Genomic DNA, 19,819 nt, shown 5'->3' with positions numbered 1-19,819 from the left:
TCTTGACTAAAAGTCCTACGAATAACAAATAGTCAATTCACACATATTTTGTATGTAAGATGAACTAGATTCTGTATTCTTATGATAAAGCGAGCGAGAGAAACAAAATGTGATTAAGCAAATCACCAGGAAGAGAAAATATGGTTACAATGCTGTACTGTAAAAAGTCTACATATAAGTGGACCCGTGCAGTTCAAACCTGTGTTGTCCAAGGGTCAACTGTATTGTCCAAGGGTCAACTGTATATGTCCCTTGAACATATATATATGTTGTGAACATACTAGACCAAAATGTGCACTATATGTAGCACATATGTATATAGCAATACTGTTTGTCAGAGCAAAACATGGAAACAACTTAATTTCCATCCATAGTCGGTATATAAACATATCAAGGTATTGTGATGTCTTCACACGATGGAATACGACTCTACAATGAGAAGGCATGGATTGCGCTCATACACCCAACCTGGGTGAATTTCACAATCATAATGTTGAGTGAAAGAAGCCAACACAAGAGTCCTTTTTTTTTTTCTCCAACACAAGAGTTCTTACTGTATAATGTTATTCACATCATGGGGAAAATAGGCACAATGAAACTGTCTACAAGAAGGCATACTTAGGCAGTATAAATTAGGTAAAAGTCACTATGGTGGGTACCTTCACGTGGAGAGAGAAAGTAGTCCCTGGGCAGGGGTGGGAAGGAGCTCATGGAAAGCTGGTAGGATTTGTTTCTTCATCTGGGTGGTGGTTACACAGGTATGTTCCCTTTGTCATAATTCGTTAAGTGGACTATTTATGTTTCAGATTCTTTCTGTACGTATGTCATATTTCACAATAAAGAAGGTTCAAATAATTTAAAAATGATTTGGAAAAGTGACTTCATCACACCCTTATCTTACAACCGAGCAGCTCAGGTGTCTAAGGCATAATAATAATTGGAAGGGATGCTCACGGCACTTGTTTTTGCACTAGGCACTGTTTTAAGTTGTTGATATCTGTTACCTTATTTAATCTTTTTTTAAAAAGATTTTATTTATTTATTCATGATAGACACACACACATACGCACACACAGAGAGGCAGAGACACAGGCAGAGGGAGAAGCAGGCTCCATGCAGGGAGCCCGATGCGGGACTTGATCCCAGGACTCCAGGATCACGCCCTGGGCCAAAAGCAGGTGCTAAACCGCTGAGCCACCCAGGGATCCCCCTATTTAATCTTTTTTTTAAAGATTTTTATTTATTTATTAGAGAAAGTGTGTGAGAGAGAGAGCATGAGGAGGCAGGAGAGGTAGAGGGAGAGGGAGAAGCAGACTCCCCACTGAGCACAGACCCTGACTCAGGACTTGATCCCAGGACCCTGGGATCATGACCTGAGCTGAAGGCAGACACTTAACCGACTGAGCCACCCAGGCCCTCTACTTTATTCCATCTTCACAACGACACTATGAGATTGTTACTGTTATTACTGACATTTAACAGAAGGGGAAACTGAGGAACTGTGGTGTTCAGTAACTGCTTAAGTTAGTCAATGCTCGAGCTAGATCTAATCTCAGGCCATCGGGCCCCAGAGCAGATACTCTGTTCACTACCACAAGGTTCTCCACTCTGAGGAGAAGAAATAAGAGAAGTGGAAGGATATTTCTCAAAACACAAAGCTGTCTGGAAAGAGGAACTGGAAATAGTTCACGGGAGGTCCTGAGAGTAGGAGAGGGCTGAGGTCTGAGCAGGAGTCGGGGAGGGGCCGCACGAGGGCTGTGAGTCCTCGTCCACCACATCAAGGACCAACAGGTGCAAATGTGGTGAGACTTTTCATGGGAGCTGAGGGATGGGATTCAGGGGCACATGCATTTGGATGAGAAAACCAACGACCTCCTTGCTTTTCTTGCCCTTTTCTTTGCCCTCGGCAGTCCTCAGAATGTGGTCGGTCTGAAAATCCCCAAGACCTTTTTTAGGGCGTTAATGAGGTCAAACTATTTGCGTTATAATACTAAGACGTGTTTGTCTTTTTCACTCTCCAAAGGTGGCCTGACCCGTGGTGACGTCATTGATGGGCTGGCTAATGGAATGTACGCATGTGGATTCGTGTGTTTTAAAAACTTCTCACTTTAATTTTCTTTCCTTTTAAGATTTTGTTTATTCATTCATGAAAAACAGAGACAGAGACATAGGCAGAGGGAGACGCAGGCTCCCTGCAGGGAGTTGGATGTGGGATTCGATCCCGGGACCCCAGGATCCCGCTCTGAACCAAAGGCAGATGCTCAACCACTGAGCCACCCAGGCGTCCCTCATTTTAATTTTCTCACATGATAAATATCAATGGATAGAACCCATTACACAAAACCTCTTTGGAGTCCTCCAATATTTTTAAGAGGGTACCATTTAAGAACGGGCTGCTGGGACGGAAATGTACCTTGTCCTTCTGTCCTATTTGCAGACTTGCAGCTCTGCCACAGGAAGAAATCAGGGGCCCCCGGGGGGCTCAGTCGGTTAGGCGTCTGACTCTTGATTTCAGCTCAGGTCATGATCTCAGGTTCATGAGATCGAGTGTTGCTTCAGATTCCACCCGTGGAGCCTGCTTAAGATTTTCTTTCCCCCTCTCTGCCCCTCCCCTGCCCTCCCCTCCCCATACCTCCCACAGGAGCGCAGCCTCCCTCTCTCTCACAAAAAGAAAGAAATCCAAGATGTTTTCACATCCCACTGCAGTCACTTCAGCCCTCTCAAGCATCTTCTTTACACCCACTGAAGCTTCTGAGTTACCATCATTTTTTTCAACCTGAGCTAGATCTCAAAGTTTCATGCATTGAGAAAGAAGCACATATCTTACCGCATCACATACTAGTTTTAAAAATATTTTTGGGGGGCGCCTGTCAGAGGAGCATGTGATCCTTGATCTCAGAGTCATGAGTTCGAGCCCCATGTTGGGTGTAGAGAGTACGTTTGAAAAAAAAATAAAGATTTTATTTATTTATTCATGAGAGACAGAGAGAGGCACAGAGACATAAGTAGAGGGAGAAGCAGGCGGGGAGCCCGATGCGGGACTCAGTCCCAGGACCCCGAGATCACGCCCTGAGCCAAAAGCAGACGCTCAACCACTGAGCCACCCAGGCGCCCCAAGTGTAGAGAGTACTTAAAAAAATAAACTTAAAAAAATTTCTATATCCATAATTCAGTGGCATTGGTTTCTTTCATGCCGCTGTGAGTTTATTTCATGCCTGTAAAAACATGATTCTGAGGAGGGCTTCAGCAGCGCTCCCTAAGTGTCTCTGGCACAGAAAAAGGTTAAGAGCCTCAGCTCTGGAAGAAAAACAAAACTGAGGGCGAGCTACAATGGGTAGGAGTGGGAGTGGGTTCTTGAGGGTATTTGAGTACGGCTGAAGGAGCTGCTTATTATTACATTTTAAGCTGTCACAGAGACTCTAGAGGGTGGGGAAAAATCCAAACAGCAGGCCCATCTTGAACCCTTCCCAGGCTCAGAGTCAGGCTCGGAAATCTGTGTACCCAACCAGCCGAACTTCTATACTTCGAATTACTAAAAGCCAAGTGGTCGGGTCATTTTATCTGCTGACAGGAAGGGAGAATAATGAAAAACCTGGACACCTCCCCCCCCCCCAACTTTTCCTGCTGCTGGGGGAACCCCTGAACATATTTTGTGGCAAGCCACTCTCAGCCTTCAAACAGCTCACCAAGGTGTACAGGAAAATTCTCACTGGCTCCCACCTAGACCCCAGGGCAATTTCTGGAGTTCATGCATTAATAATAATTTAAAAAAGAAAAAAAAAAAAAGCTGATTCTCATCCAGCCCTTACTCTGGGCCAGGCCGCGTTCTCAGCATGAAATTTCATGCCTCATCTGGTTTAATCCTCGCAACAGCCCATAGGGTATGTACTCTTACTACCTTCGTTTTACAGGTGAGGAAGGCCAGGCTCAGCGAGGTTAAGTAACCCGCCTAGGGCGCCCAGCTCAGAAGCAGCAGAAACCAGCCTTTTCGTGGATTTTGATGTCGTGTGTTCAGTGTGCCCCCGAGGGGACTGGGGGTTCTCTGGGGAGAAGCCGAGGGCCAAGCTTGGGGAAGGAGGCAGGAGGAAGGACTTTCGAGGACGGTGAGCGGGCGGGAAGGGATAGGGGAATCCCCTGAGTCGCAGGCCCCAATGCCGACATACCTGGGGACCTCGGGATCTGGCAGGGCAGGGGGTGGGGACCAGTGTCCGTGCCCTGGGGACTCCCGCAGTCGCGGGGTGGGGCGGCTGGGGGACGAGCGCAGCCTTACCTGTCCCGGTGCTCCTCCGGTGGTCAGCCTGGAGGTGGCGGCTGCGGCTTACCAAGCCTTTCTGGGTCCCCCTTCCCACGCCCCACCCCGGGGGGGGGGCGGGTGGGCGTGGGGCGCCCAGGACCGGCCGGACCTGTGCGACCCGGGGCCCCGGTTGTCTGGGAGCCTGTCACTTGGGGAAGGCCGGCTCTTCCGGGGCTGGGACAGCTGTGGGCGGCTGGATGCCTCGGTGCCTGCGAACTCATAAATACCGCCGCCGCCCTGGTGGCGGGAGACGCGCGTGCGGGCGGCTGGCGGGCGCCCCGAGGGTGAGCGGGGCCCGGGAGGGAGTACCCCCGCCGCTGACGGGCCTGACCCGGGCTGGGCCCCCAGCAGGTCCTGCGGGAGCTGGGGAGCAAACTGGAGCCGGCCAGAAGGGCTGGGGAGAAGGGGACTGGGTAGCAGGTGCAGGGCTGGGGGGCTGGGGGGGTTGGGAGGGATGTTGGGGTCACCAAGGCAGGATGGGATGCCAGGCAGGCGGCAGAGGGCAAGCGTCCGCTCCAGGTAGGATGGAATTCCGGAGGCTCCTGGGGATGGAGTGGAGGACTGAGGTCACTAAGACCAAACACCAAGCCTGGAGGCCAAAATGCAGGGTGTTGAGGTCTGAGAGCCCGGGGCGCTGCTAGGGATGGAGCGACAGGCCCGGGGAGCTGGGGTTGCTGAGAGGAGGCTGGAATGCTGGGGAGGGGGTTGCCAAGGGCAACTTTCTACGCTGAGCCCCCACCCCTCCCCCAAACCTCTCACTGATCAGGGGTGAGCTGCGGTTAGGACCCCTGGGTTCCAGTCCGGCTCCATCACACCCTAGCCGTGCACTGAATCACGGTTGCTCATTTGCCTCCTGGGTGATCCGTGATCCGGTGATCCGGTGGTGATCACGGTGGCCACCACGAGGAGGAATGCTGGGAGGCTCCCAGGAGTTAATGTATGCAAAGTGCTTAGCACACAGCGAGTCTCAGAACACTTGGGGCTTGGTAGTGATCGGATTTTTTTTCTCTCTAGCATCCGGATAACCATCCCCTTGAAGACCTCCTCACCATCCTGCCTCCCTCCCCCGACATTGCCTGATCTGCCACCCTGCATCTTCCCAGCCCCTTGGTGCTGTTCCTGACGGAATCTGATCTACTGCGGATCCCTCCCCTTCTCCGTCTGCCCTCCCCCCACACTGTCCCCTTACCATGCGTCCCCTCTGTCCCTGCCGGTCCTGCTGCTGTCTGCTCCTGTTTCTCTCCCTGGGAGTCCAGGGGGCCCCAGAGGCGGCCCCTGAGCAAGTCCACCTGTCCTACCCAGGTAAGTTCTGTGGCCACTTCTGGGAGTTTCCCAGGGAGGCCCAGGGGGTTTGGGGGCTCAAGTATCTCCTTGTGGATTGCTGTAGGAGCCTGGGCTGGTGGCCTGGTCTTCCTGGACTTCGGTTGTGTGCCTCTGTTGAGCGGGGGTCCCCAGCAGCGGTGCAGCTGGCTGTGTGGGAAATGATTCCAGCGTCCAGCCTCTCATAAGCGTCCTCCAAAGGGGACCACTGGTGTCCTTCTCGTTGTGTCACTGTTCCTTGTGTCCCCCCAAAGCTACCTCCTGGTCCTTGATCTAGGGGATCACAGGGCCCTGTGGTGGTCAGGCCATGGACTCTGGACCCTCTGGACCCAAACATTTTGGGTTTCAATCCCTGCTTTGCAACTCACCTGCTGTGTGACTGTAGGTGAGTCACTTAACCTCTCTGGCCTCAGCTTCCTCATCGGGACAGTGGGAAATATTAGCATGACCTCATAGTGGGGAGTAAATGAGATATGACCTGTGAAGTGGCAAAATGGGGTGTAGCCATGGTTCTCACACGTTTTTGTCGCAGGGCCCCTTGGCGTGGCTAAAAACGATTGCGAACCTTCAAGAGCGTTAGCTTATGTGAGTTATACCTGTAATATTTGCCGTGTTAGAACCCGAAACTGAGGCACTTAAACATTTTTAAATCGTTTAGAATGAACAGTAATAAAGTCATTCTGTGTTAAGGTAAATGGCATTTTTCATGAAAAATAACGACTGTACCAAAGGGAACAAATTTAATGAGAAGCGTGGCATTGGTTTACATCTTTTTAAGTCTCTTTAATGTCTGGCTTAATAGGAGACACCCAGGTCCCCCCCCACACACATCTGCTTCTGCTGCTGTTGTGATATGTTGCTTTGGATGATACATATGAAGGAAATGTGGTCTCACAAGACTTGGGGTTGAAGCACAGAGGAGGATTTTAAAAGGAGTTGCAAATAATTGTGCCTATTCCTTTTCGATACTGCACCGAAGCTGAAGGCACAGCCCTTTCTTTCTGTCTGGCTTTTGAATAATTTCAGCTTGCTATTTTCAAATAATGTTAGATTTATGGAAGAGGTGCAAAGTTAGTGCAGGGTTTCCGTATGCTCCTCACTCAGCTTCCCCTAATGCCAACGTCTTATGTGCCCATGGTCAAAGCTAACAAATGAACCTTGGCGTTATATCACTAACTGAACTCTGGCCTTTGTTCGGGTTTCACCAATTTTTCCACTAATGTCTTTATCTAATCCAGGATCCGATCCACCATCCCACACTGCATCTTGCTGCTGTGTCTCTAGTCTCTTTCGCTCCTCAGTCTTTCCTGGTTTTTTGGGTTTTGGGTTTTGGGGTTTTTTTTGTGCGTGTGTGTGTGTCCTTGACACTCATGAGGAAGATCGTTTCTTTTAAAGATTTAATTTATTTGAGAGAGAGAGAAAGAAAAAATAGGGGAGGGGCAGAGGGAGAAGCAAGCTCCCTACAGCGCAGGGAGCCTCACTTAAGACTCGATCCCAGGACCCTGGGATCATGACCTGAGCTGAAATCAAGAGTCGGACGCTCAACCGACCGAGCCACCCAGGTGCCCCAGGAAGATCGTTTCGTAAAGCTTAGCTGCCCTGTAGAATCTGAAACTACTCAAATGAACTGGCTTTGACGCTCATTGACCAACTGACCTTGGACGAGGCACTTTGCCTGGAGGCCTCTGTAAAATGGAAGGACAGTAAACCCATCTCGTGGTGCTGCTGTGAAAATCCAGTGAGATGACAGCTGTCCCCTGTCCGGCCGTCACAGTAACAATAGCAAATAAGGTCTTACTAAATGCCTCAGAGGGATAACTCACTTAGCCTCACACTGGATCTTAAGCTGCCGGTCCTAGAGTTACTCCCATTTTACAGAAGAGTAAACTGAGGCTGATAGAGATAGAAGAGTCTGACACCTGGGTCACACAGTCTGGGATTTGAACCCCGGCTGGCCGGCTTAGCAACCCAGGATATTTGTCTTAAAACTTCAACTTTTACTAATTTTAGATTTCACAGAAAATTTACAGAAATATTACAGAGTTCCCATATCTCCCTCACCCGATTTCTGCTACTGTTACGTTAGCATCTTACATAATTATGGTATGTGTTTGTTTATTTATTTTGAATTATTATTATTATTATTTTTAGAGAGACATAGTGTGCATGGGCGTGCAGGGGAGGTGAGGAGCAGAGGGAGAGAGAGAGAGAGAGAGAGAGAGAGAATCTTAAGCAGGCTCCATGCCCAGCCCAGAGCTGACCCAGAGTTTGATCTCACAACCCCGAGATCACGATCTGAGCCAAAATCAAGAGTTGGATGCTTAACTGGCTGAGCCACCCAGGCACCACAATATGTTTATTTTATTTATTTATTTATTTATTTATTTACCACAATATATTTATTAAAACCAGGAAGTTGGGTGCCTGAGTGGGTCAGTCAGTTAAGTTTATGCCTTTGGCTCAGGTCAGGATCTCAGTGTCTTTGGATTGAGCCTTGAGTCAGGCTCCCTGCTCAGTGGGGAGTCTTCGTCTCACCCTGCCCCTCCCCCCAACTCATTCTCTCTGTCTCTCTCTCAAATAAATAAATAAAATCTTAAAAAAAAACAGGAAGTCATTAACATTGGTATAATATACTATTAACTAAACTATAGAATCCGCTGGAATGTCAGCAGTTTTTCCGCTTGCTTATTTCATTATTTAGCATTTGGCTGCCCTTCTTAGTCACCTCCAACCTGCCAGTTGCTTCTTTCCTTACCTTTCATGATCTGACATTTTTTTAGTACCAAGCAGTTATTTTGTAGGGTAGCCCTCATTTGGGGTCTGTCGGGTATTTTCTCCTGATTGGAATGAAGTTACGTGCTTTGCTGGCAAGACTATCAGAGCTGCGGATGTTGTGTCCTGCCTGGTGCCTGGTATCCGAGCGCACGATGCTGACGCAGCTTATTGCTGTTACTGGTGGTGTTGACCTTCACTGCGTGGTTACAGTGGGGCCTGCTGGGTTTCTCCACCATAGGATTTTTCTTCTTCCTTTTGCGGTTAATAAATGCCTTGGGGGGAGGGCTGCCGGGGTGGCTCAGTCAGTTAAGCATCCAACTCTTGGTTTCAGCTCAGGCCACCATCTCGGGGTCATGAGATTGAGCCCTGCGTGAGGCTCCAAGTTTAGTGTGGAGCCTGCTTAAGATTCTCTCTCCTTCTCCCTCTGCCCCTCCCACTCATGCCCTCTCTCTCTCTCAAATAAATAAATAAATCATAATAAATAAACAAACAAATAAATAAATAAATAAATAAAATGGGGGAGGCTCCTTAAGACCATGCAAATTATGTTTCTCTTAAAACTTTAACCCACTGATTTTAGCATCCGTCTAAAGATCCATCCGAGGTGGATCTTGCCTGAAATAATTATTAGTGTGGTGTTTGCCTAATTATGATTTTGTGACTTTCTAATTCCTTCTCTCCATTTAATGGAAATTTTACTCTAAGGAAAGCTATCCCTTCCCGCCTCCATCCATCCATCCATCCATCCATCCATTTATTTATTTATGTATTTCAGAACAGACTTACAAATACCTATTTTGATATAGGTTAAATCATTATCATTATTTATTTTGTGGTTCAAGTTGTCCCAGATTTGGTCTTTTGGAATTCCTTCGGATCGGCTTCCACGTTCTTTCCACAAACCCCCATCATTTCTTGAGCACTGCCCCACTTTCTGGCACCACAAGTCACTCCAGGCTTATTTTGCATATTTCTTCCCCATCGTTGGAATCAACTGCTTCTCCGAGGAGCCCGGGTTTCTTTCGCCACAGAACGGGTATCTAGAAACTAAGATCTGAGCACTAGGTGTGCTCGTGGCTACTGAGGTATCACAGCTTCCAGGCCCTTCACAAACAAAGCTAGGCAACGTGTGTGTGTATTACACACACACACACACACACATCTCAATTTCCATATCTCTCTGTACATATATAATCGCACTTACCGTGAGATCATACTGACACCTGTGATTCTAGTCCGACATCACGGGCTTATTTTAGCCCTCTTCTTTCTTTCTTTCTTTCTTTCTTTCTTTCTTTCTTTATTTATTTATTTATTTATTTATTTATTTATCTCTTATTAGCCTTCTTTCTCCAGCATTGTGAAACTTATCTCCCACTTTTACAGTATACTTAGGTATTTGTTCGACGCGAGTAGAGGCATAAAGCAGTCTCAGAATTGTTTGCCTGGATCCCTGTGAGAACACTTACTAGGTGACAAGTATGTGCAGTCCTTTTCCTCTGTAGTTTTTTTAAAGGTTTTTTTTTTAATTTTTTTTTATTACTGAGGTATAAGTTAACATCCAATGTTACATTAGTTTCAGATGTACAACAGAGTGACTCGACAATTCTATTCACTACTGGATCTGTCACCATGCAACGTTAGCATGGTAAGCTTGACTATATTCCGTAGGCTGTCCTTTTTTCCATCTCTATGACTTATTAATTATATGACTGGAAATTTGTACCTTTTTGCTATAGTTTTATAGTGTCCAGTCGAGACCTAGTCCGTGGTTAACCCCTCTTCAGTGTGGTTGCTCTATTCACTTTTTAAATATAGTGACATTGGGACACGTGGGTGGCTCAGTGGTTGAGAGTCTGCCTTTGGCTCAGATCATGATCCCAGGGTCCTGCGATCGATTCTCGCATCAGGCTCCCCATGGGGAGTCTGCTTCTCCCTCTGCCTGTGTCTCCGCCTCTCTCTCTGTGTCTCTCATGAATAAATAAATAAAATTTTAAAAGTAAATAAATATAGTGACAGCCATTGGTTAGAGTTTACATTCCACACTGGCTTCTCCCTTCATCCCGGGTGGTTGTAATCCTTAGTGTGATTTTAGGGGTGCATGAAGGAAATACGAAATGTGACTATAATTCTAAGAATCAGAATTACACACAAAAAAGGTCATGTTTTCCCTTCTGGTCTTTTTCTGCTCCGTTCCTGTCTCCCTTTTCTACCCCGTTCTCACCCACCCCATGTAAGTAACCCATGTCTTTCCTTTCTCCTGACTCCTTCCCGTATTTCTTTCATGCAGATGAGTAGGTACCTGGGTGCTCTTCCATGAAGAACAGATGACCATAGACAAGTCTTGTGTGTTTTGCTTTTTAAATTTCACTGGACGTCCCAGATGTCATTCCACAGCACTTCCTAGAACGTGTCCTCTTTCTTTGGATAGCTCCCCTGTGCTCCACTGTCTGGATGTTACATAGTCTAATGGGGTCCCTCTCTTGTGGATGGGCATTTTGGTTGTTTCTGATATGCTGTGATTACAAACAGCAATGAAGAATCCTGTGCCCACGCATTCTCCTATTGCCGGAATAAGAACACGTCCTCCTGACATCAGACCATACCGTGTGGCAGGTCTAAAACCTTGAGTTGGGGGCGCCTGGGTGCCTTGGTTGGTTGAGCATCTGCCTTCAGCTCGTGTCATGATCTCAGGGTCCTGGGATGGAGCCCACATCGGGGCTCCCTGCTCAGTGGGGAACCTGCTCCTTCTTCCCACTTATGCTCTCCTGCTCTCTCTCTCTCAAATAAATAAAGTCTTATAAAAACAAACCTTGATTTGGTTGCCGGCATTTAAGAATTTTGAGCTATCACTGAAAAGTTTGGATCTATCTATCTATCTCTATCTATGTGTCCATGTTCCTGGAATATAAAAACCCATGTAATAGAGACTTCTTCTAGAAGTAGACAGATTTAGGGCCACTGAGCCTGCTTCCTGCAAGACCACTATCACGGGAGTGGTGATGGTGGCCCCTTTAAGGTAGGGAGGGGTGGACAGTTTGCTGCACACCCCAGAGCTCTCTGCTGCCTTACTCCTTCCAGCTGGCCTTTGTTCCTGTTTATATTACCTAGCAGGGTTCTCAACATCTGGGTTTATAACCCCTAAGTGGTATCATGTCTGTAAAATGTTTGGCACACGGGCTGCACGAGTAAATCAAGATATTAAGAATCATATCCACTCACCCATGGAATCCTAACCACACCGTTCCAAGTGCTTCTCTTGTATTTATTCCCCTAAGCCTCATCAAAACCCTTAGATACTATCATTATTCCACTTTACAGATTTGGAAACTGAGGCTCAGAGAGGCGAAGTGACTTGTACAGGGAACCCCAGCTTGCAGATGGCAAAGCTGAGGTCTAATGCGGGGAGCTCCGGAACCGTGTCCCTAACCACTAACTTGTCCCTGAGCTGTTGGAGAGAGTCTGTGTCTATATGTCCTTCCCTGCTCTGGCTCAGGCCTCACTGCCCGCCCTGGCTCTGTTCCTTTCTTGCAGATGAGCCTGGCTCCATGACTGTCACCTGGACCACGTGGGTCCCCACGCGCTCCGAAGTGCAGTTCGGACTGCAGTTGACGGGCCCCCTGCCGCTCCGGGCACAGGGCACCTTCAGCCCCTTTGTGGATGGGGGCGTCCTGCGGAGGAAGTTCTACATCCATCGAGTCACGCTGCGGGGGCTGCTGCCCGGGGTCCAGTACGGTGAGAGGGACCCCAGGCCCAGGTGTTGAGGGGGTGCAGGAAGAGGAGTGTGGTGTCAGCGGGAAGCCACCGCGGGCAGGGGGCTCAGGCTGGGCTGGGAACAGCTCTGCTCATCTGGAGCCTCTTGCATGAGACTCCGGGATGGAAATGGGAGGTGCTGGGGTCTGGGGTGCGGTGGACTGAAGGGCATGGGTCAGAACCCCTCAATCCTCACTTCCTCTCCCCACCAAGTGAAGATGGATTGTGGGGGCTGTGCAGAGGAGGCAGCCTGGGGGGCACGCCTAGCTGACTGTGACCTCCCCCTTGCCCTCAGTTTACCGCTGTGGCAGTTCTCGGGGCTGGAGCCGTCGGTTCCGCTTCAGAGCCCTGAAGAACGGTCCCCACTGGAGCCCCCGTCTGGCTGTGTTTGGGGACCTGGGGGCCGACAACCCGAAGGCCTTACCCCGGCTGCACAGGGACACCCAGCAGGGCATGTACGATGCTGTTCTCCATGTGGGTGAGGCATCGGCATGGGTGCGCCCGGAGGTGGGGGGTGGGGCTTGGGGGGGAGGAGGCGATCCCGGGGCTCTCTAGGGCACTGTGCTGGGGTGAGTGTGGTTCTAAAGGGGACAGGTGATGAGGCCGGCCCGGGACGTGGTGTCTGTGGTTAACCAGACTGCCCAGGTTCAATCCCAGCTCCAGCACGTAGAGCCATGTGCCTTGGTTTTGTCCTCTGTGTTATTATGATGAGAGCTAAGGCTGGTCCAGAAATCACGGGACTGTCGTGATGACTACATAGGTGACATTGCCTGGCATGCTGTAAGTGCCACGTGCTCCTTGTCATTATCATTGCTGCTGTGGCTTCAGGGGACAAGGACACACATGGGAGATGGAGATTGGGGCTGATTGGGTTCACAGCCACAGACTGGAATCGACTCCCAGGGCCTGATTCCTGGATCTTTACTAACCAGCCGTGTGATCTTGCATGAGCACTTAACCCCTCTGGGCCTCAGTTTCTCCATCTGAAATGGAGCGATAATACCATCCACCTCACAGGGTGTTTTGAAGGTTCAGGTGATCAAGTATGTAAAGCATTTGGAACTGTGCCTGGTACAAAACCAGTACCAGATCGTGTCAGCGCTGTCCTGGGAGGGGACAAGAGGGCGGGCAGAGATGGGGGCCAGTGCTCCAGATAGAAGCACAGGAGACCAGCGAGGTCTTGCAGGGTGCGGGGGAGGGAGGGTCTCAGGGGCCAGAGGTTCAGGAAACAGCTCCAAGTGCACATGTGGGTGGGTGTGAGGTAGGGATCAGAGAACCAGGATGGCTCAGGGCCAGGGGGTTGCACAGCTGAGCAACCAGGGCTCTCCGTTCTGGGGAAGGGAGGGCCGGGTCTGGGTCCTCACTCTCTCCTCGGTCCCCCTGCCCCCCAGGAGACTTTGCCTATAACATGGATCAGGACAACGCTCGTGTCGGGGACAAGTTCATGCGGCTCATCGAACCTGTGGCCGCCAGCCTGCCATACATGACGTGCCCTGGGAATCACGAAGAACGCTAGTGAGGGCCCGGGGCTTCGGGGTGGGTGAGGGTCTGATGGATGCAAACAGACATGCCTCCCTTACTTAGCATCTTACCTTAGTATCTCATGCTGCAGCAGCACCTTAGTGGTAACAAGAGGAGAGGAGAGGAGATGAGGGCTGGGCTGGGAGCCAGACCTGGCCTGACAGTGGGGAGATAGGGGTGGGCTCTGGGACCCCAGACCCTCTCCCCACCCTTTTACTTCCTTTTATCCAGCAACTTCTCTAACTACAAGGCCCGCTTCACCATGCCAGGGAACACCGAAGGCCTGTGGTACAGGTAATCTGGGGGACCGGGGTTGGGGGGACTGGGGGGTGGGAGATGCTGAGGAGACCCCACCTCTGAATCATGCCCTTTGACCCCTCCAGCTGGGATCTGGGCCCTGCACACATCATCTCCTTCTCCACCGAGGTATACTTCTTCCTCCACTACGGCCGCCACCTGGTAGAGAGACAGTTCCACTGGCTGGAGAGCGACCTCCAGGTAACCTGGGGGGAGGTTCCCCATCATCCCTTGACCAGCCTCTACCCTTTCCTCCCTCGCCCCACCCCTGGCCCTCACTCTGGGCCCTTCTCTCTAGAAAGCCAATAAGAATCGGGCAGCGCGGCCATGGATCATTACCATGGGCCACCGGCCCATGTACTGTTCCAATGCTGACCTGGATGACTGTACGTGGCATGAAAGCAAGGTGAGGACCCCTCCCTGGGTCGGGGTGCTGAGAGCCAGGCGGGGGGCCGGCCTGCACCACCATTCACCCCATTCACCTCCTTGCTCACCCTGTCTAGGTTCGCAAAGGCCTCCGTGGCAAGTTCTACGGCTTGGAGGATCTTTTCTACAAATACGGTGAGTGACCCGGGGGACTCCTGGCCCCAGGCCCCAGCCCCTTCCATCTCTCCAGGACCAAACGCCTTGACCCCAACTTGTTATGTCTCAGGGGTCGACCTGCAGCTGTGGGCTCACGAGCACTCATACGAACGGCTGTGGCCCATTTACAACTACCAGGTGAGGCTCAGGAGGTCCGAGGGCCCCTCGGCTGGTGTAGGTGGATCCCTGGATCCCCCAAGTGTGGCCTGGTGTGACTTGCACCTCCCCCTTCTTCCCTTCTCCAGGTATTTAACGGCAGCCGAGAGACGCCGTACACCAACCCTCGAGGCCCTGTTCACATCATCACCGGGTCTGCTGTGAGCAGCATGGGGAAGGGTGCCTTTGGCTTCTTGCCTCTTCGTTTTTACTGCCTCTAATACCAGCCTGCGTGCCATGTGTTCCTATAGCTGCTGTCACCACCTCTCAACCTTAGAGCTTAGGTAGCCCTAGTAGCAGGGCCATTGTACAGATGTGGAAACAGAGGCTCAGGCAGTCAAACACTTGTTCAGTCCCAGGTTCACCAAGTGGCAGGGGTTGGGGGTGTGCCCAGGTGTACAGGATGGATCCAAAGACAGAGAGCTTCTTATTATCGCTGCAACCTGAACTCCAGACTCGATTCACCTTCCACCAAACCTCTCACTGACGACCGCTTTCTGTTCCCGGATCCCATGCTCAGTTTAGTTCTTGTGTCTTCCGAGTCTTTCCTTGTCTTTCATCCTTCACATTTGGAAGACTCCTGGCCAGTTGTTTTGCAGAATGCCCCTTGGTCTGGGCTTGTCTGTCCTTTTGCTGAGATTCGGGTTATGCACTTTGCGCAAGACAGTCACAGAAGTGATGTTGTGTTCTCCTCGGTGCATTGGGTGGGGGGTTCCTCCCATCCATGTGTCTCATTCCTGGAGGTGTTTCCCTGAATCGCCTGGTTAAGGAGGTGTCTGCTGGGTTCCTCCGCTGTAAAGTTGTGTTTCCCTTTCTAACTAATTAGTAAGTATCTTCAGGGAGATACTTTCCGGCCATGCAAATCTCCTGTCTCTCCTCAAACTTTCACCTACTGATTTTGGAATCCCCCAGTGGGTCTTGCCAGCAACAATGATTACTGTGGTGTTCTAATGGGGAGTTGCTATTTCCCTCATTCCTCCTAGATTTATTCATTAGAATCCTCTCACGAGGAAGAGTCCCTTCCGTCCCATTTCTGTAGTTTGTTAGTGATTTATACCAGTGTGGACTCATGGGTGATTATTTTATCCTGCGGGTGATTATCTGATACTATTTATGCCACTGCTCACCTTGCCCCCGTTTGGGCCACTGGAACCTCCTGAGGTCAGGTCCTGTGTTTCTTTGTGTGGCCCTGTCATTTCGTGAGCACTTCCTTAGCTTTTGACCCAAGAGGGTGCTCCAAGATCATCTTGTGTTTTCCCACCCTTCCCATCTCCACCTTGGAGCCACTTGTTTCTGCAAGGAGAGAGAGCTTATTTTTTAACATGGTTCTTAAAGACTAGTAGGATCAAAGTAAGAACCACTTGTGATAAAAATTCAAACAGTACAGAGGGGCAGGAGGTGAACCCCAGGCATTCACACCCCCGTCTTCATCCCTACTCTGGTGCTCTGTCTCTTGGATGGCATTTTAGAATGTTCTCTGCATGCACAATTGAGTAATTGTCTTGATAGAGATGTGTTACTATATTACCCACTTTTTAAAAACAACTTGGATCATGCTTCATGCCCTAGGGGTTCTCAACTTTGGTGCACATTATATGGGGAAGTTTTAAAACTGCTGCATCTGGGCCCCATTCCAGAACAAACACCAGAATCTCTGAGAACGGGGCCCTGGCATTGGCCCAGTGCAAAGCCACCACCTGGAGCAGGAAATAGAATGTTATCAGCACCAGATGGCTCCTCATACCCCTAGGTGATCGCTATTCTGAACGTTAATCAGCATAGATTAGTTTTTTCTTCAATTTTAAATTTTGAAATTATTTCAGACTTACAGAAAAGTTGCAAAAATACAAATACTCTCAATATCCCCTTTACCAATATTTCCCAAACGGGAACATCTAACCACATTTGTTTTTTGTTTTTGTTTTCTTTTGAGAGAGAGGGGGCATGAGCAGGTGCTTGTGAGCAGGGAGGGGAGGGTGAGCGGGAGAGACAATCCCAGGCAGGCTCCACGTCCAGCACGGAGTCGGACACAGGGCTCAATCCCATGACCCTGAAATCAAGACCTGCGCTGAAATCAAGAGTCTTAGGGCACCTGAGTGGCTCAGTCAGTTAAGCATCTACCATCGGCTCAGGTCATGATCCTGGGGCCGGGGGATCAAGTCCCACATCCAGCTCCCCGCTCAGTGGGGAGCCTGCTTCTCCGTCTCCCTCTGCTGCTCCCCCTGCTTGTGCTCTCTCTCTCTCTCTATCAAATAAATAAATACAATAAAAAAAAAAGTCATATGCTCAACCAACTGAGCCACCAGGCACCCCAACCACATCTGTTTTAATCTCTATTCGGTCTTATTTTATTTGTCGTAGAGATTATTACATTATTAATATTTTATAATATTATATATAATTAATGATTATTAATATACTCTTTGTCCTGGAGAGATCACTTGGGACTATGCCAATACCTGGCTATTCCTCAAACTTTCACCATTAGTTTTACCATCGATTGATGATTCTTGCTTCCATTCATTATTATAATGATGGCTGCAGAATGGTGATTTCCTAAGGTCCCTCATGCTCTCTGCTCATGTCGCCTGGCATACTGCTACAAGGATGAACACCCGCCCTCCCCCAGGCACCGGTGACTTATAAAAAGCTTTCTTGGAGGGTCTACTGTACCCCCACTGTTGAGACCTCTAGGTTTTGTCTCTGCTTCAAATTGTGTTTTCTCTTTTATTATGCATCTCGGCCACCTTTCCATAACACCCTGCTTTGTGATGGCTATGCTAGAATTTAACTGACCGCCACTGATGGGCATTTGGGCACCTGCCAGCTCAGGGCTTTTACAGAAAATGCTGCAGTGGGCAGTCTTTTACAGCCGTGCACTTTTCTAGAAGTCAAAGACCCAGGGGGTGCAAGAAGCCTGGCTGGGTGAAAACTCAATCCTAGCATTAGTGAGGTCAAGTCTTAGCAGACTTTGTCTTCCTTGGGGGCATCAGGGTCCCGGCCTGGGAGGTTGTTTCTGCTCCTTGCGGGGCCTTCACCCACCCTAACCCTGGGTCTAAAGGCTTCTGTCTGGCAGGGCTGTGAGGAGCGGCTCACCCCCTTCTCCCTCTTCCCGCGGCCCTGGAGCGCCGTGCGGGTGAAAGAGTACGGGTACACGCGGCTACACATCCTCAACGGGACCCACGTCCACATCCAGCAGGTGTCGGATGACCAGGTCAGTGAGCGGTGGCCCAGTCACCTGCCTGAGTAACCAGGCCCAGCGTGTTCTGGAGTCGGGTGGTTAAAAACATGGATTCCAGAGCTCGCAATCCTGGGTTCAAATCCTGCCTCCACTTCTTGCCAGCTGTCTGACCTCGAGCCATTTATTTCAACTATCTGAGCCACGGCTCTCCCGTCTGTTAAAGGGGATGACAATATTTATATGAAGTGCTTAGAACAATCTCCAAAGCATGGTCAATTCCATAGGTGTCTATGAACCTGAAGCAGTGGGTGGTGGGAGCAGGTGAGAGGGAAACCAATATGTTGTGTGTGTAGCAGAAGCAGCTTTCGATGGACCCAAATCTTCATGGTTTACCTTTCTTTATTTTTGCCATCGTGATTTTATTTTATTTTTGCAAGATTTATTTATTGGGACTCCTGAGTGGCTCAGCGGTTGAGCATCTGCCTTTGGCTCAGGGCATGATCCTGGGGTCCCGGGATCGAGTCCCGCATCGGGCTCCCCACAGGGAGCCTGCTTCTCCCTCTGCCTGTGTCTCAGCCTCTCTGTGTCTCTCATGAGTAAAATAAGTAAAATCTTTAACAAAAAAGTTTTAAAAAATTAAATTAAAATAAAGATTTATTTATTTATTTGAGAAGAGTGGGTGGAGGGACAGAGGCAGACAGAGAATCTCAAGCAGACTCTGAGCTGAGCACAGAGCCCGATGCAGGGCTCGATCTTACACCCCTGAGATCACGACCTGAGCAGAAACCAAGAGTCGGACACTTAACTGTCTGTGCCACCGGCACCCCTGCCATTGTAATTTTCAAATAGTAATAATTATGATTTCTTGAGCACCTGTTGTATATCAGATGCTGGCCTAGACTCTTTACATCTAGTAGCATTTTAATCACCACAGCAATCCCAGGGGATGGTTTTTCTTTCCATTTTGCAGGTGAGAGAACTGAGGCTCAGGGAGGGGAAGTAATTTTCCAAGGGTCACACAGCTGGAGGGTGGCAGAGCTGGGCTCTATCTCCAAAGACCATGTTCTCTTTATTATAAATAACTACCCTTTATTGAACGGTGCACGTACCGGGGGTAGGCTTTAGGCTTATGTGTCAATCACATTCCGTTCTCCCCTGTGTATAGAATAAGGAAGTGAGGCTCAGAGTTGGGTAACATTCTTAGGGCCATGTAGAGAGCTGTTGCACTGAGATGTAAGTGAGGCTTGTCTGACTCTAGGGTTTGTGCTCATAATAGACTACACCTTACCCAGTCCTTGCCCAGGATCCCCTTTTAAAAAGCCCTCTACAAATAATCTCATTTAATTCCCACAACATCTATGAGGTAGGTACTATTACTGTCATCTCCACTTTTCAGATGAGGGAAACTGAGGCTCAGAGAGGCCTAGCAATTCTTCCAAGGTCACACAGCCCATTAAAGGCAGGGCTGGGGTGTGAATCCAGGTCCTTGGCCCTGGAGTCTGGACTTTGAGCTCTCACTACCTCCTTTGTTTTTGTCCCTTGCAGGATGGGAAGATTGTGGATGACGTCTGGGTGGTGAGACCCCTGCTTGGCCGGATGATGTACCTCTAGGTACAGGGGCAGCTCTCATCAGGAACCCCAGGCCTCGCTGCCTTGGCTAGTATGACCGGACACTGCCCAGGCCCAGGTGGAGAGTCAGGGCGGGCCTTGACTCCCAGCCCTCCTGAGGGCCCATGTGGGGTGGCTGCAGCCCAGAGGCAGCCGGGGCGGCTCTCCCCTCCTGGAGAGGTGGGGGTACCCCTGGCTGTGATGGGAGGGCAGGTATGCAGGCACAGAGCAAAGCAGGGCAGGTGTGGGGCGGCACAGCCCTGCTCTCCTGCATAGCACTGGCAGGGCGGGGCGCCCACGGGGCCTCGGGAATAAAGAGGCTTAGAGCTGTG

At 49.8% G+C, this 19,819-nt stretch overlaps 1 protein-coding gene and 1 long non-coding RNA gene across 6 annotated transcripts in view; one reads left to right on the top strand and one right to left on the bottom strand.

Annotated features, from left to right (window-relative positions):
• Positions 1 to 5,131, bottom strand: part of LOC144286272 (uncharacterized) — a 24,541-nt gene extending 19,410 nt beyond the window's left edge. The window contains exon 1 of one of the 3 annotated variants that reach the window (XR_013354320.1): positions 4,271 to 5,131. This is a non-coding gene — a long non-coding RNA (uncharacterized LOC144286272). The remainder of the gene's footprint in view (positions 1 to 4,270) is intronic. The other 2 variants (XR_013354321.1, XR_013354316.1) reach the window with 2 other exon arrangements.
• ACP7 (acid phosphatase 7, tartrate resistant (putative)) lies at positions 4,424 to 19,819 on the top strand. 3 transcript variants are annotated; one of them, XM_077852504.1, is made up of 13 exons: positions 4,424 to 4,578; positions 5,309 to 5,596; positions 11,924 to 12,124; positions 12,438 to 12,620; positions 13,534 to 13,657; positions 13,895 to 13,957; positions 14,047 to 14,161; positions 14,259 to 14,366; positions 14,464 to 14,521; positions 14,613 to 14,680; positions 14,788 to 14,859; positions 17,775 to 17,912; positions 19,425 to 19,819. In XM_077852504.1, the coding sequence occupies exons 2-13, from the start codon at positions 5,485 to 5,487 to the stop codon at positions 19,488 to 19,490; spliced, it is 1,308 nt and encodes a 435-aa protein (XP_077708630.1). In that variant the 5' UTR covers positions 4,424 to 4,578; positions 5,309 to 5,484; the 3' UTR covers positions 19,491 to 19,819. The 3 variants fall into 3 exon arrangements, with proteins under 3 accessions (XP_077708630.1, XP_077708622.1, XP_077708640.1); XM_077852496.1 differs by having other exon boundaries at positions 4,535 to 4,645; XM_077852514.1 differs by lacking the exon at positions 4,424 to 4,578 and adding an exon at positions 5,036 to 5,231.

Source organism: Canis aureus, chromosome 1 (genome assembly GCF_053574225.1).
Source record: "Canis aureus isolate CA01 chromosome 1, VMU_Caureus_v.1.0, whole genome shotgun sequence".
Taxonomy (NCBI): domain Eukaryota; kingdom Metazoa; phylum Chordata; class Mammalia; order Carnivora; family Canidae; genus Canis; species Canis aureus.
Note: the sequence above shows the minus strand (reverse complement) of the source record. Positions and strands in the feature narration are given on the sequence as shown.